Source organism: Globicephala melas, chromosome 20, assembly GCF_963455315.2.
Source record: "Globicephala melas chromosome 20, mGloMel1.2, whole genome shotgun sequence".
In the NCBI taxonomy this organism is placed as follows: domain Eukaryota; kingdom Metazoa; phylum Chordata; class Mammalia; order Artiodactyla; family Delphinidae; genus Globicephala; species Globicephala melas.
This window is the reverse complement of record NC_083333.1, coordinates 46427669-46441427: the sequence shown is the minus strand read 5'-3', so window position 1 is coordinate 46441427 and position 13759 is coordinate 46427669. Positions and strand designations below refer to the sequence as shown.

General features: G+C 51.8%; 1 protein-coding gene across 7 annotated transcripts in view; it reads left to right on the top strand.

Annotated features, from left to right (window-relative positions):
• The window catches only part of MMP28 (matrix metallopeptidase 28), a 33592-nt gene that overhangs the window by 13541 nt on the left and 6292 nt on the right, over positions 1–13759 (top strand). For 5 of the 7 annotated variants that reach the window (XM_070044558.1, XM_070044557.1, XM_060291156.2 and 2 more), the window contains 4 exons: positions 4317–4396; positions 4620–4807; positions 10499–10723; positions 13270–13515. In XM_070044558.1, coding sequence (XP_069900659.1) covers positions 4317–4396; positions 4620–4807; positions 10499–10723; positions 13270–13515 — 739 coding nt within the window. Of the gene's footprint in view, positions 1–2704; positions 2725–4316; positions 4397–4619; positions 4808–10498; positions 10724–13269; positions 13516–13759 lie in introns of all 7 variants that reach the window. The other 2 variants (XM_060291161.2, XM_070044559.1) reach the window with 2 other exon arrangements.

Genomic DNA, 13759 nt, shown 5'->3' with positions numbered 1-13759 from the left:
ACCAAGACATCTATTAATAGGAAAAGCTGGATGGTGGAAGCAGGGACATAGAAGGGAGAGATTGTTGGACAACTCCTCCTAAACACAATCTTGGTTAGGACATTATTTTGTGCCTTAAACTTCGCCCCACACCCAGGGAGGACTATGGGTCCATACAGTCTGGTTATTTGGCATTAGAAAAAAATACAAGATGGGATCTGGATGGAGACTAGCCAGCTAATGTTTTCCAACTTCCTTAAGGATGGAAAATGAAAGAAGGCACGGGGATTACAGTAAGAGGTATCTAAGTTATACCTAGACAGAACTTTGTGAATATGGGACCAGGGACAAGGGAAAGGAGGAGAAGAGGAAGGGAGTCAGACAGAAGGGAAGGGGAGGTCTTTGCCCAAAATAAAGGAAAGGGGCGGAGCTTGTCCCACTGCCCTGAGAACTTCAGTAGGTTTCAGAAGTCAGAGAGCAAAAGCAATACTTTCTGGAAGCAGACGTTTGTCTTTGTGAAGAACACGCTTGGGTGCTGTTGAATACCTGTGGCTTGTCATGGGAGATGTGATCCTAGTCTCTTTGGAGTCCCCTCCCTGAGCAGGTTCTTCCCTCTGCTCCACCCCTGGGCCTGCTCGTGGAGGAGACAGAAGGGATCCAGCTAGAAACACCCCCAGTTTTACCTTTTTTATATTTGAGGGCCATCTCCCAGTGGTGAGAGCAGCTTGGACCCTGCTCCTTCGGTTTTAAAACCTCTGAGTCACTTGCTTATTAGGTGTCAGAGGATTTAGATTCAAGTATGAAGCACTACACTCCCTTGAGATTTACCTTCCTCATCTTTAAAATGGGAAGAACAACACGTGTCCTGCCTATGTTCTTGGAAGGTAATTGTGAAGCTCAAAGAAGGTGAGATACCCCAAAAATCTTTACAATAGGCAAGAGCTCACTGTGCTCCTGACTACCAGAAAACGTTTTTATTTATGGGACATGGCAAGGCGGAACATCAGCTGCTATCCCCTGCGTCTTGACTTGGCTAATAATGCCACAGGTGTATCAGATGATAAACACGATCACACAGAGTCACTACAGAAAGAGTGGAATCATAGTGAAACATAATATGAGAAGTACTAGATCGTAGGTGAAGCAACACGGTTTCTGCATGAGCTTGCAATTCTGTCATTCTTGGTTTCATTTTTTGCTGCTGCAATTCTTTGATATGGAGGATGTCATGGCCACTCTGTGGACAGGAGACTGGAAGCTGACCCCTCCTAGACTAATCTACCAAAGGTCCCTTCCAGCAATGAGGCTCCGTGACTGTAAATGGAAAAATAACGTTTTTAATGGAGCAACTATCATAAAGCTTTCCCAGAGCTGCTTCTTGCTGGATTGTCACGACACTCCTGTGAGAAACATAAAGCAGTAGTCCCGCCCCCATTTTATATTTGAGGCACAGCTTTATATATATATAAAATTTTATATATATATATATAATTATAGCTTTGCCATAGTTCACATAGCTAATCAGTTGCAGAAACAAGGCTACAATAAGAGAAGGAGCTGGAGTAGATCTTAGCTCTAATCCAACCCCCCCCATTTTATAAAAGAGGAAACTGAGGCCCAGAGAGGCACAGGACTTGCTTAAGGACACACAGTTCACAGCAGCACCAAGAATAAAACTCAAGACACTCAGTCCAGGGCTCTTGCCCTGCCGGGTTAGTGACTCAGAGCTCCGGGGTTCATTTTGCTACACCTCATTTCTAGTCTAGCCCTGCTCAGTAATGGCCAGAATTTCCCCTTCCTTCAGGCACTGAACGGGCTGGGCTCTACACACACTCCCAGGACAAGTCAGGACAGATGAAGGACTAGAGCCCCTGGAATTCTGATGCCTCTCAGCTTTCTGGGTCTGGGGAGAACCGTCTTCATTTTCCCCAAACACCACAGCCACCCCCAGGGCTTTGCAGAGGCGGCTCCCCAGGGAAGTGGCCCCAGCCCTGACCGAGTGGGTGAGGCAGGTTGGCGCAAGCTTTCAGACCTGAGCGAGGTGAATCACTGGGGGGCACAGCCCTCCAGCTTCCTCTCCATGCAGCTCCAGCCCTGGGCTCCATGGGAGAGAGGATGGGTGGAGGACAGGGCAGAGAGAAAACCTGATGTTTGAACTGTGAGGCAAAGAGGAGCAGCCTGGGCACGGCTTCCATGAAGGGGGACAGCGGCGATCCCAGGTGGAGCTCGGAGAGCCCCCGAGAGAGCACAGGACACCCTCCCGATCCTGCATCTTCTCCTGGGATCCCTCTGCCACACTGTCACCTGCCCTACACCCCTGCTCTTTCTCCCAGGCAGATGAGCATTTCTCTAACCTTCGCAGGGGAAAACAGGCACGGCAAATGGGCAAGCAGAAGAGGGTTAGGGAGGCCTGCAGGAGCAGAGGGCATCTCAACCCTGCCTCCTCGTCACCCCGGGATGTGGGTCTCCCTCCACTCAACAGAACTTCAGGACACTCAGTATTAAGGGCCCCCTTCCTGTAATTAAAAATGTTTTAAGATATGTGCATAGTAAACATAGAATAAGTATAAGGGAGTTCTTAAGTCCTGATAACCCCCATTATAGCACTTCGTTGCTTTTATGGAAATATTAAGTGTCAAATTCTTAACATTTCTTTTACTCATTCTTTTGGTGTCTTTTGGCTGGTGTCCTGGATACTTGCTTACTCTGCCTTCTGGAAATTCAGCTCTGCCTTGAAACCCACAGGTCAGCCCAGGACTTCCCCGCTGATGGACCCCTGAAAAAAGCCTCCACCCCCATCCTGCCCTCCACCCACCTTGCCTGCCAAAGTCCCAGGCACGGCAGCCCAGCCAGGAAACAGGAGACGCCGCTAGTCAGTTTCCCCCGTCCTCCCCCCTCTGTCCAAGGCTTCCAAGTTCCTGAACGGGAGCCAAGTCCCTGATAAGGGCTGGGTGGGTTTGGGGGGAGAGGCACAGGGAGGGCCAGCCTGTTAGCCTGTGACCCAGTCTCTCCCAAGTCACTCACTCAGCAAAACTGCTTCTAAGGAAACAATTCGCTGACTTCCTTTAGAAAGCCACTCTGTCCATCGTCACCAAGGGAGAGGGAGGAGGCATGGAAGAGAACCAGGCACCTGGCTGGGGTGAGGCAAGTCTGAGATAAAGCACCTAGAATAACAGAGGTGTAACTGCCTTGTTCAAAGCACTTCCCATCTTATAGATGGGGTGCATTCCAAAAGCCTCTTGTTAATTTCCCCACTAAGGTAAATCAACCTGATCAACTGTTTATTGAGCATTTACTATATACCAGACAACTATGCTAGATGTACATTGCTATATTTAATCCTTCTGAGAATCCTGTGGGGTTATTTCTGTTCTCACATTGTGAGTGAAGAAATGGAGGCTCAGAGAGGTTAAGTAGTTTGTCTCTGGCCATCCAGCAGGGTCATGGTTGGGAACAGATTCTTGATTCCAAGACCTGTGGCTATTCTATGATGCCACACTATGTTGAGCAGTAAAGAGTCTTCCAGATTAAGTCCCTAGAACTCCTTTAATCCATTTTGCATCCCCAAATGGTGTACCTATGCAAAGGGAAAGAAGAAAACAATAGTGCTGAAATACTAATAAGTTAGCGCAGGAAAACAATAAAATGGACTTGGAAAGAGTTTGTCTAGAATAAGCGTTCCTTATGGAAAGTGACTTTATTGAGAAGAGGATGTGGAGGTCTCTGGAGACAGATATAACGAAATCCACAAAAAGGAGGCGAGATACTTGCAAAGGTTTAGAGGCTTGCCGGTCCTGGCTCTTAGTGTCTGGCTTCATTCCCAACTTGTGCCTTTTCCTTGACGCAGCAGCTATGATTGGAGTTGATCTGAGTTAAGAAATACAGCAAAGAAGAGAACAAGGAAGACAGAAAATTATTTCTGGATAGATAACACAGCAAGGAGGGGTAAAAATGAAGAGTCGATGTGTGTGTCGCTATAAGAATTCAGCAGCCGAGGTGATTTTTTTAATCCATTGGTGGAATTTATGGGTGAGAAGTGCAAGCAGGGAGCAGAGTGCATCATTCCCCTGAAGGGCAGGACTGCTGATAGGGATGGGCAGTGAGTCACACACTTCCTTCCACTGGCTTCCAAGAACTATATCCAGCTGATCTGTTGTTGGCCTGGAACTGAGTCCAGGTTCTGACTTTGATGCCAGGACTCTTTCTGCTATAGCTCATAGACCTTGTTGGGAAAAGGGATGAGCCTGGGCGTGATGTATGTGACACGGGCCCTCGGAGACCCAGGGAGGGGAAAGGGTGCCACACCGTGGGAAAGCTGACCTTTCTCTCTCCCCCAGGCATTCCTGGAGAAGTACGGGTATCTCAGTGAACCCGTCCCCAGTAGTCCCGCCTCCACGCGATTCAGCAATGCCATCAGGTAAGACAGAGGGATGTGGAGGACTTGGTGGTGCTGGAGTGCAAAGCTCCGGTCACCTCCTCCCTCCTATTAGAAGGCTGGTCTCCCACGTGTGCCCAGGGGGTCACACTCCATTGCTCCCTCCCTTGCCCCCAGCATCCTGCTGTCTCCAGGGAAGCTCCCTGCATTCATCCCCACCAGCCAGCCTTGCACTGTGGTCCTTTATCTCAATTCCTCCTAACAGGGAGTTCCAGTGGGTGTCCCAGCTGCCCATGAGCGGGATGCTGGATGCCGCCACGCTGCGCCAGATGACGCAGCCCCGCTGTGGGGTGGCAGATACCGACAGCCAGGTGGCCTGGACCAAGAGAGTCAGTGCCCTATTTACTGGACGTCGGGCCAAAATGAGGCGAAAGAAACGCTTTGCCAGGCAAGGTGAGCACTGTTAAAATCTAGCTGGGCTGGGATTCCCCAGCGTCCTGAAGCCCCATGGCCAGAAAAATACGTCTCATCCTCGGACTGGGCTCTGTGAATAACCTCGCTCCCCTAGGGTGGGTGAATAGGACCTCTCAACCCAAGGACCATCTTTGTGAACACAGATATTTAAGTCAGAATTATGCCTAAATTGATGAATTTTCTTTTTTTTTAATTTTTCTTTATTTTTTCATTTAAAAAAATATTTATTTATTTAGTTTTTGGCTGCGTTGGGTCTTCGTTTCTGCGCATGGGCTTCCTCTAGTTGTGGCGAGCAGGAGCTCTCTTTGTTGTGGTGCGCGGGCTTCTCATTGTGGTGGCTTCTCTTGTTGTGGAGCATGGGCTCTAGGCCTGCGGGCTTCAGTAGTTACAGCACGGGGGCTCAGTAGTTGTGTCTCGTGGGCTCTAGAGCGTAGGCTCAGTAGTTGTGGTGCACGGGCTTAGTTGTGCCATGGCATGTGGGATCTTCCCGGACCAGGGCTCGAACCCATATCCCCTGCACTGGCAGGCGGACTTCTAACCACTGCACCACCAGGGAAGTCCCTAAATTGATAAATTTTCATGGTGCAAGTATTTTCCAGAGCAAACCCCATCAAACCCACTTAATGCCTTGATCAATTTGCTATGTAGGGCAGTTAAACCATTGCCAACATTTTCCTTTATATTTGACTGAAGTCATTTTCATCAGAATCGATGTTTTTTTCAAAAGCATTATTCAACAAAGATGGGATTCATCGATCAGTTTTATTTTGACCACAGCACATTTTTTAACAGCGTTATGGAAATACAATTCACATACCGTAAAATTTACTCAAAGTGTACGACTCAGTGATTTTTAGTATATTCACGGCATTGGGCAACCATCAGCACAATCTAATTCCAGAATGGTTTCATCACCTCAAGAAGAAACCCCATGCCCCGAATGAAACGGTCACTCCCACTCTCCCTCTTCCCAGCCCCAGGCAACCGCTAATCAGTCTCCTCTCTGACTCTGCAGATTTGCTTATTCTAGACATCTTCACACTACAGTTTCTGCCATTGTGATTTTCCTTGTGTAGTTTTGGGTTTTTCCTTCCCTTCCCCTCCTCCACTTCCTCCTTCTTTGTCCAAATCCAATCTTCCAGGATCAGATGTTACAGATCTACGATTTATGAAGGAGATTTGATTCTTCTGTCAATTCTTCATCAATGACAAGTTTAACTCTGTGTGATTTTTTTTTAATTTATTTATTTTTGGCTGCATTGGGTCTTTGTTGCTGCACGCGGGCTTTCTCTAGTTGTGGCCAGCAGGGGCTACTCTTCGTTGCGGTGCACGGGCTTCTCATTACAGTGGCTTCTCTTGCTGTGGAGCATGGGCTCTAGGCACGCGGGCTTCAGTAGTTGCAGCACGTGGGCTCAGTAGTTGTGGCTCACGGGCTCTAGAGCACAGGTTCAGTAGTTGTGGCCCACGGGCTTAGTTGCTCCACGGCATGTGGGATCTTCCCAGACCAGGGATCGAACCTGTGTCCCCTGCATTGGCAGGTGGATTCTTAACCACTGCACCACCAGGGAAGCCCTAACTGTGTGTAATTTTAACCTCTTGTTTGTACTAAGTCTAGTTTTCTCTGCTCAGTTTTCACAGTTTTCAAGATTCCTAACAAGATGGGGTTGCTCAGTCAGGTTCTCATCTCATTCATTTTACTGTGAGCGCTTAGGGCCATTGCCTCTTTTAATTTGCATTAACTACTCTGGCTGACAATACCCATTATGGACAGAATAAGTGGCACACTTTTTATTTCTTAGCTAATTCGTAAGGAAATTGTGACCTGTTCCCCTCAGCTGTTGGGGGATGTCTGTTTCCAGGTACTTGCCAATCCAGTTCCACTGTGTCTACACATCCAGCCACTCTGGGTCCCCAGTACTGTATGACCGCATTCTGATAAAACAAGGAGGAGCGATGGGGTCCAGACTCTGGGCTCAAGATGTCCTTGGTGTCAACATGTTCTGCATCCCCCAGTGTTTCTGGATGGCAGAGGGGAAGGACAAGGTAGAATGGGGGAGCGGTGTGAACTGGAGCAGTGTCCCTGGATCCAGAGCTCTGAGTTTAGCTGTGTGACCCGGGCCATGTCACTTTGCTCTGTTTCCTCATCGGAAACAGCTCGTTCAGGTTGCAAAGGAGAGGCGCTGATTACTAAGGGGAAGGGCTTGTTGTGAGAATATGGTGGAAACTGGGGCAGCCCCGGATAGTCTCAATAGCGACACTTCCAGCCTAGAGTCGGTGTCCCAGAGAATTGAGACAATGCTTCCTGGGCACTCAGGATATGACCTGAGCATGAGGGATGTTTCCTCCAGGCAGCATCTCTTCTTCTCATGCCCTAAGGGAGGAACTGATGGAGTCCGTTTGTCACTGTCCAATTTGGAACATCCCTTTTGGACGGAAATTCATGCTAAGGCACCTCGCTCTCCATCTCATTATCTGACACTGACCCCTGGTCCAGACAGCAGTGGCCAGACTAGACAGAGAATTTCTCTCTTATTCACAATATGAACCACAGCAGCTTGAATTCTTTCCCTCCTGGGTGGGAAGACATTCCCTAGAAAAGAGCTGCGAGCTTGGCAGGCACCAAGCACTTCCTATGCCTTAGGAAAGAAAATGTAATAATAACAGTTAATACACACTGAGCCTTTATGATCGTGCCAAGCATGGTTCTGAATGGATTAACTCATTTAATCCAATAACAACCCAATGAGATGGGTACCATTAGTATCCTCATTTACAGATGGGGAAAATGAGGGACAAGCAGCTCGAGCAACTTTCCCAGGGCCACATAGCCAGAACGTGGGCAAGCCGCCTTTTCACTGGGAGGACTGTGTGATTGCCGGATGTGAAAAAACCCAGAACGTGGGTAGGGGCTTAAAACGGGATGTGGATTTCTAGGCCAGTGACTTTCCATTATGTGGGTCAATGCTATACCGATGAAATTGGGTTCCAGGTTTGCCAGATAAAATACAGGATGCCCAGTTAAATTTGAATTTCAGATGAACAACGTAACTGTTTTGTTTTCACACACTTATACTACAAAAAGTATTTGTTGTTTATCTGAAACTCACATTGAGCTAGGCGTTCTACGTTTTCATTTGCTAAAGCTGGCAGCCTCATTCCAAGCACCAGCTCGGGACTCTGCCTGCAGGGCTGATCTTCAAGGTCCCTGCTCCCTCACACAGCTGGTGGAGGTGGGGAGCCCCGGGGCGGGGAGGGTGGGTGTATCTGGATGGAAAACGAAGGAGCAGGGATATTTATTGAGCACCCACCACATGCCAAGCAGCTTTGTGCTGCCTTTTCATTTGCTGTTTCACTTTTACCAGGAGGTGAGTCTTACCAACCCCACTTTGCAAGTAAGGAAACTGAGGCTTGGAGAGAGTCTGTAATTTGATACGCGAGGTTGTAAGCAAAGGGGCTGGGATTTCAACCCACATTCTCTCCACAGTATCAGTTGCCTGTTGGGAGTCAGGATCCCAGGGTCACGCCCCCCGACCCCAGGCAAGAGTCTAGCTCTCTGCCCTTCCCCATCTCCTTTTCCTTCCCTCTTCCCTTTTGAATTTTGGAGCAAGGGTGTGGTGGCTGCAGTGCCAGGTGCTGCTGTGGCCTGAGGGTTGCCATGGAAACCAGCCCTGCCTGGTCGGGAGTTTGGGACGGGGGCCTGAAGTGACCAGCCTGCTCCAAGGACACAGACCTACAAGAAGACAGGGATGAGGGCTCAGGCTGCTGGCCAGGCGGTTCCTTTCTCACCAGCAGCCCCACCAAGGACCCCCCCCATCCAGCTCTACTCTCAAAGAAAATCAGTCTCTCAATACCAGTCCTATCTGTCCTCCCTAGCCTCCCCACTTCTTGCCCATGGAGTGAGGTGCCTCCCTAGCTGCAAAGAGGCAGAAGGAGCTGCCTCACACTTTTCTAGAAGCTTGAAGGTTTTGTGGGGGGTGGGGGAGAGTCTGAGAGTTGGTCACCCATAGCAGGGTGTGAAAGAGCCCAGCGCCAGCCTGCCCTGTGCCTGGTGAAACTTACGATTCAATGAGAAGTGTTATTGGTACCTCGGGAACCCTCAGGCGGCGCCTCTGGCCTTCCTCCAGGCTTTCCTCCTCTGCCTTCCTTAGAATCCTTCCCTTTTCCCTCCCTGAGGGTTGGTCACTGGCTGGGAGGGGTTGGGTGGCTGCCAGGCCCAAAGGGGTGAGAGAAGGGACACCCCCAACCCCACTTCCATGGAGGATGGAGGGGGAGGGAAAGTGTGCTCAGCTCTTCTGCCAGCTGGAGAATTCAGGAGAATTTCAGCTTGCGCAGAGCCCCTGCTTTGACCCAGAGGAGGGACGTTTAGGCAAATTTATAAGCCTTGAGTCTTAGCAAACGGGCCTGCTTATCTGTGTGGTACAGTGGCCGGCGCACTGGATTTGGTGTCAGGGCCTGGGCTCAGGGCCTAGCCCCGCCACTCACTCGTTCTGAGGCCCTTCCTCCTGGCCTCAATTTCAGCAAACTAGAGCAGAGAGATGGATAAGGCGGTGGCCAAACGTCCGTGACGACACTCCTCCTGCCTGGTTCAGGCAAGGGTACCCCCAGGACAAAAAGGCAGGAGATCTGAACCTTCACCTGCCCCCCAAGGGGAGAGGGGGCCCTGTCCTCTGGCCTGGCCTCCTAGCACAGCCAGGCCTGCCCTGCCCACTCATCACCCACGCTCCAGGGACTCTGGTCCATTTGGGAAACTGAGACCCAAAGGCAGCATGATTCTCGGCTGCTCACGGGAGTCCTGCCTCCAGAGCTGTAAGTCTTCCACAGTTTCAGCCCCTGAGCTTACAGGGCTCAGAAATAGCCCACGAAAAACTCTGGGATCTGGACCTTCTGAGCACCCTGGTCCTGGGTGCAAGGCGAGCTGCAGAGGGACACGGTTGACCTGGGGCTCGGGCAAGAGGCCAGAGTCTCAGGCCTCAGGGAGGAACTGCAGTTTGAGGCAAAGGAATAGGAACTCTTAACTAAGTGGAGATGGAAAAATCTCTCTCGGTCAGTGACAAACACACCCTTTGTTCTTATTTGTTTTCACCTCAGAGCTCTGCAGAGTCCCTGAGGAAGTGAGGGGGAGGGCCAGAGGTCAGAGAAGGACCTCGAATAAATGGGCCTTGTGGTCTTTGGTCAGCAGCAGGCCCAGGGCACGGGAAAGGGAGCTGGCAGGAGCGTGTGAGGGGTGGAGAGGAGGAAGGGGGAGAGGGCAGTCATGGCTGTGGCCCCCGTGGCTCCACTCCGACACGGTAGACAGGGGCTGGGATTCGCTGCCAGCAAGAGACGCAGCACGGTTTTCCAGCTCAGCCCAGATTGTAGGGAGGATGGCCCCAGACCCGAGACTCCTTCAGGTTGGGGACTCTTCCTGGGTAGAGGCTGCTTATCCCCTGTCATACTGGGACCTCGCCAGGTCGAGCCACTGGAGTAGGGACCGTGCAGGACAAGCGTAGTCTTGTCAGTCTGAGAGCAGTGTCTCCACAGCCAAACAGGGGACTTCCCATTTGGGCTGTGGTTCCTCCGTCACATCAGGGACTTCCTGGAGGAGGACCTATCTCCGCATCAAAAGAGTCCGCAGGGAGCAGCCCCAGGCTCTGCAGCAGGTGTGACTGATGCGGCCTCTCTGGGTGGCAGGCAACAAATGGTACAAGCGGCATCTCTCCTACCGCCTGGTGAACTGGCCCCAGCACCTGCCTGAGCCGGCAGTTCGGGGGGCCGTGCGCGCCGCCTTCCAGCTGTGGAGCAACGTCTCGGCGCTGGAGTTCTGGGAGGCCCCGGCCACAGGCCCCGCTGACATCCGCCTCACCTTCTTCCAAGGGGACCACAACGACGGGCTGAGCAACGCCTTCGATGGCCCAGGTGCTGACACAGAGCCTCTCTCCCACACGGCAGGAGGGAAACCCAACTAGGAGAGGCAGTCTGGGGAGGGCAGTAGAGCCTTCACTCCCTCTTTGGCCTTGGCCAAGCTGCAGCCCCCTCTGAAGAACCTTCAGTCTTCCCATCTGTAGAATGGGAACAGTGGTCCCTGCCCTATTAGGTGCCTCATGGCTGAAGGGACGGTCACATGAGGTTCTCCATGAAAAGTGCTTTGCAAACTCTAAAGAGTATTATCTCTTTTGGGAGAACCTTCTGGGGTCTTGTCACCCATCCCCTGCCTCTAGTCAGGCCTGTGCCTCTCTTGTTCTCCAGGAGTGAATGTTCTCCAGACCAAGGCTCTAAAAACATCCAGAGGCCACCACAACCCCACTCCCGCCCTCCCACCACCCACTGCACAGTCACTGCCACAGGGCAAGAGGCCTTCTACCCTCTCCCTGCCACCTGCTTCACACACCCACAGCCCAGACTGTCTGCCCCTGACCTAAAGGCTTACGGCTGCAATGTAAACCGCTCTCCTCCCCTTCTGCCCAACACTAGCCTTCACAACCTGAATGCAGGCCATCTGTGCATCTCCTCCCCACTAGTGAGGTGAGGAGACCTGATCAGGCCCCTTCAGGGTGGGGACTTAAGCCCTTGTGTCCCCTGGGTACTTGGGGCCCACCTCCCCTGCAGTCTCCTGCTTTCCATCAAGCCCACTCAGAGCAAAGCCCACTTCCAAGCCCTGCTGCTGAGACCCAGGGTAGGACTGGGAGAGATTTAGGCTCTTCAAGAATCCACATGGAGCACCCACACGTGCTTGCATGTAACTCACTTCACCCACGATATCTCCATGAGACATTGATATCCATACCCAGGTCCCCAGGTGGAGTCTGGTCACTAAGACGGCACTGGACTGGGAGTCAGCTCTCTGATTTGAGAGAGGTGTTTTGTCTGAGTTCATGTCTTCTCCCTTCGAAACCTGCCCATCTGTCTCCCAGGATTATTGTGAGGGTTAAACAGAAAGGGCTTACATGGCTCGAAACAGCTTGGGGCATATTCAAAATTAGAAGCATGTATTCCTCCTACAAGTGACCAGCTCTCCACGCCCCAGAAGGCTCCCTTTAAAGGCAGCCTCCCAACTTTTGTCAGTCCCCTCTGGCCTGGGCTCCAAGAAGGCAACGCCAGAAGGAACTTCAGGGCTTCTAGGCCAGCATCATTGCAGTGCTGTCTGCCGACTCCTGCAGAAAGTGAATTGTGAGGGGGTAGGACCCTAGAAACTGCAGAATTGCATCTGGGGCCCACTACCAGCTTGAGAATCGCTGATCCAGCCCATCTCCCTCTGCTCACTCCTATTACAAGCAGGGAAGCAGGGAAGTAGAGACCCACACAGGACCCTGGCAGAGGGAAGGCAAGAGTAAAAGAACGCAAGAATATATAGACTTTTTTTTTTTTTTTTTGCCCCGCTGCGTGGCATGCGGGATCTTAGTTTCCTGACCAGGAATCCAACCCGTGCCCCCTGCAGTAGAAGTGCAGAGTCCTAACCACAGGACCGCCAGGGAAGTCCCCTACATACGCTTCTCTCTCCTTTTTTTTTTTTTTTTTTTTATAAATTTATTTATTTTTGACTGCGTTGGGTCTTCGTTGCTGCACGCAGGTTTTCTCTAGTTGCGGCGAGCGGGGGCTACTCTTCGTTGCCGTGCGCGGGCTTCTTATCGCAGTGGCTTCTCTTGTTGCAGAGCATGGGTTCTAGGCACGCAGGCTTCAGTAGTTGTGGTGTGCGGGCTCAGTAGCTGTGGCTCGCTGGCTCTAGAGCTCAGGCTCAGTAGTTGTGGCGCACGGGCTTAGTTGCTCCGCGGCATGTGGGATCTTCCTGGACCAGGGCTCGAACCCGTGTCCCCTGCATTGGCAGGCGGATTCTTAACCACTGTGCCACCAGGGACGTCCCCCCTATATGTACTTATTAATAAATAAGCTATACCTACCCATAAATACACTCAGCACCCAGATCAAGAAACAACATTACCAACACCCCAGAAGTCTCATTAAGCCCCCTTCGGGGGTAACCACTGTCCCTACTCCTAGATCTCTTCGAAAGTAAGTAATGGTTAGTACCTGCGGTAGACACTAAGTATTACATGTAACATACACAAGTACACACATCCCTTTTTAATACTCAGAACAACCCCGTGAGGAGCAACTTCCTTATCAACATGCCCATTTTTCAGATCTAAAATCTAAAAGCTAAGACACAGAGAGGTTAAGCTATCTGTCCAAGGTCACACAGCTAGTAAGGGGATAAAACCGGGATTGGAAGCTAGGCAGTTTGGCCCCGTGCTCTTTGTACACCACGCTCCCTCTTAGGCTTCCAGGCCCCATAGCCTAGTCATCTGTTCATTGCTCCACACTTCAGCTTCTGCCAGACTTAATTAGGAGGGAAATTACTCATCAAAAACGCAGCCATACACACGCCAATGGCATTTGCGCCGGGCGGTGGGAAGTTGGGGGGTGTCGCGGGCTGCGGCTCCGCCTGACCTCCTCGCCGCCTGTAGGCGGCGCCCTGGCGCACGCCTTCCTCCCCCGCCGCGGCGAAGCGCACTTCGACCGCGACGAGCGCTGGTCCCTGAGCCGCCGCCGCGGGCGCAACCTGTTCGTGGTGCTGGCGCATGAGATCGGCCACACGCTCGGCCTGACCCACTCGGCCGCGCCGCGCGCGCTCATGGCGCCCTACTACAAGAGGCTGGGCCGCGACGCGCTGCTCAGCTGGGACGACGTGCTGGCCGTGCAGAGCCTGTATGGTGAGCCCCCGGCGCGCTCGCCACTGCGCTCTCCCTTGTCCCCTGCGCCCCGGGATCCCCAGGGCTCGGACACCGGCTCTTCAAATAGGATCCCCCATCCTAAGCGCAGGAAGCTGGCCTCCCCATCACAGGTCCTTCCCGATACTGAAGCTTCGGGCTCCCCTCAAATCTTGAGAAACCTCATCTCCTGCTGTGCTTCACCCGCATGCCTGGCCTCTATCATCCCAACCAATTCCTGGGCACA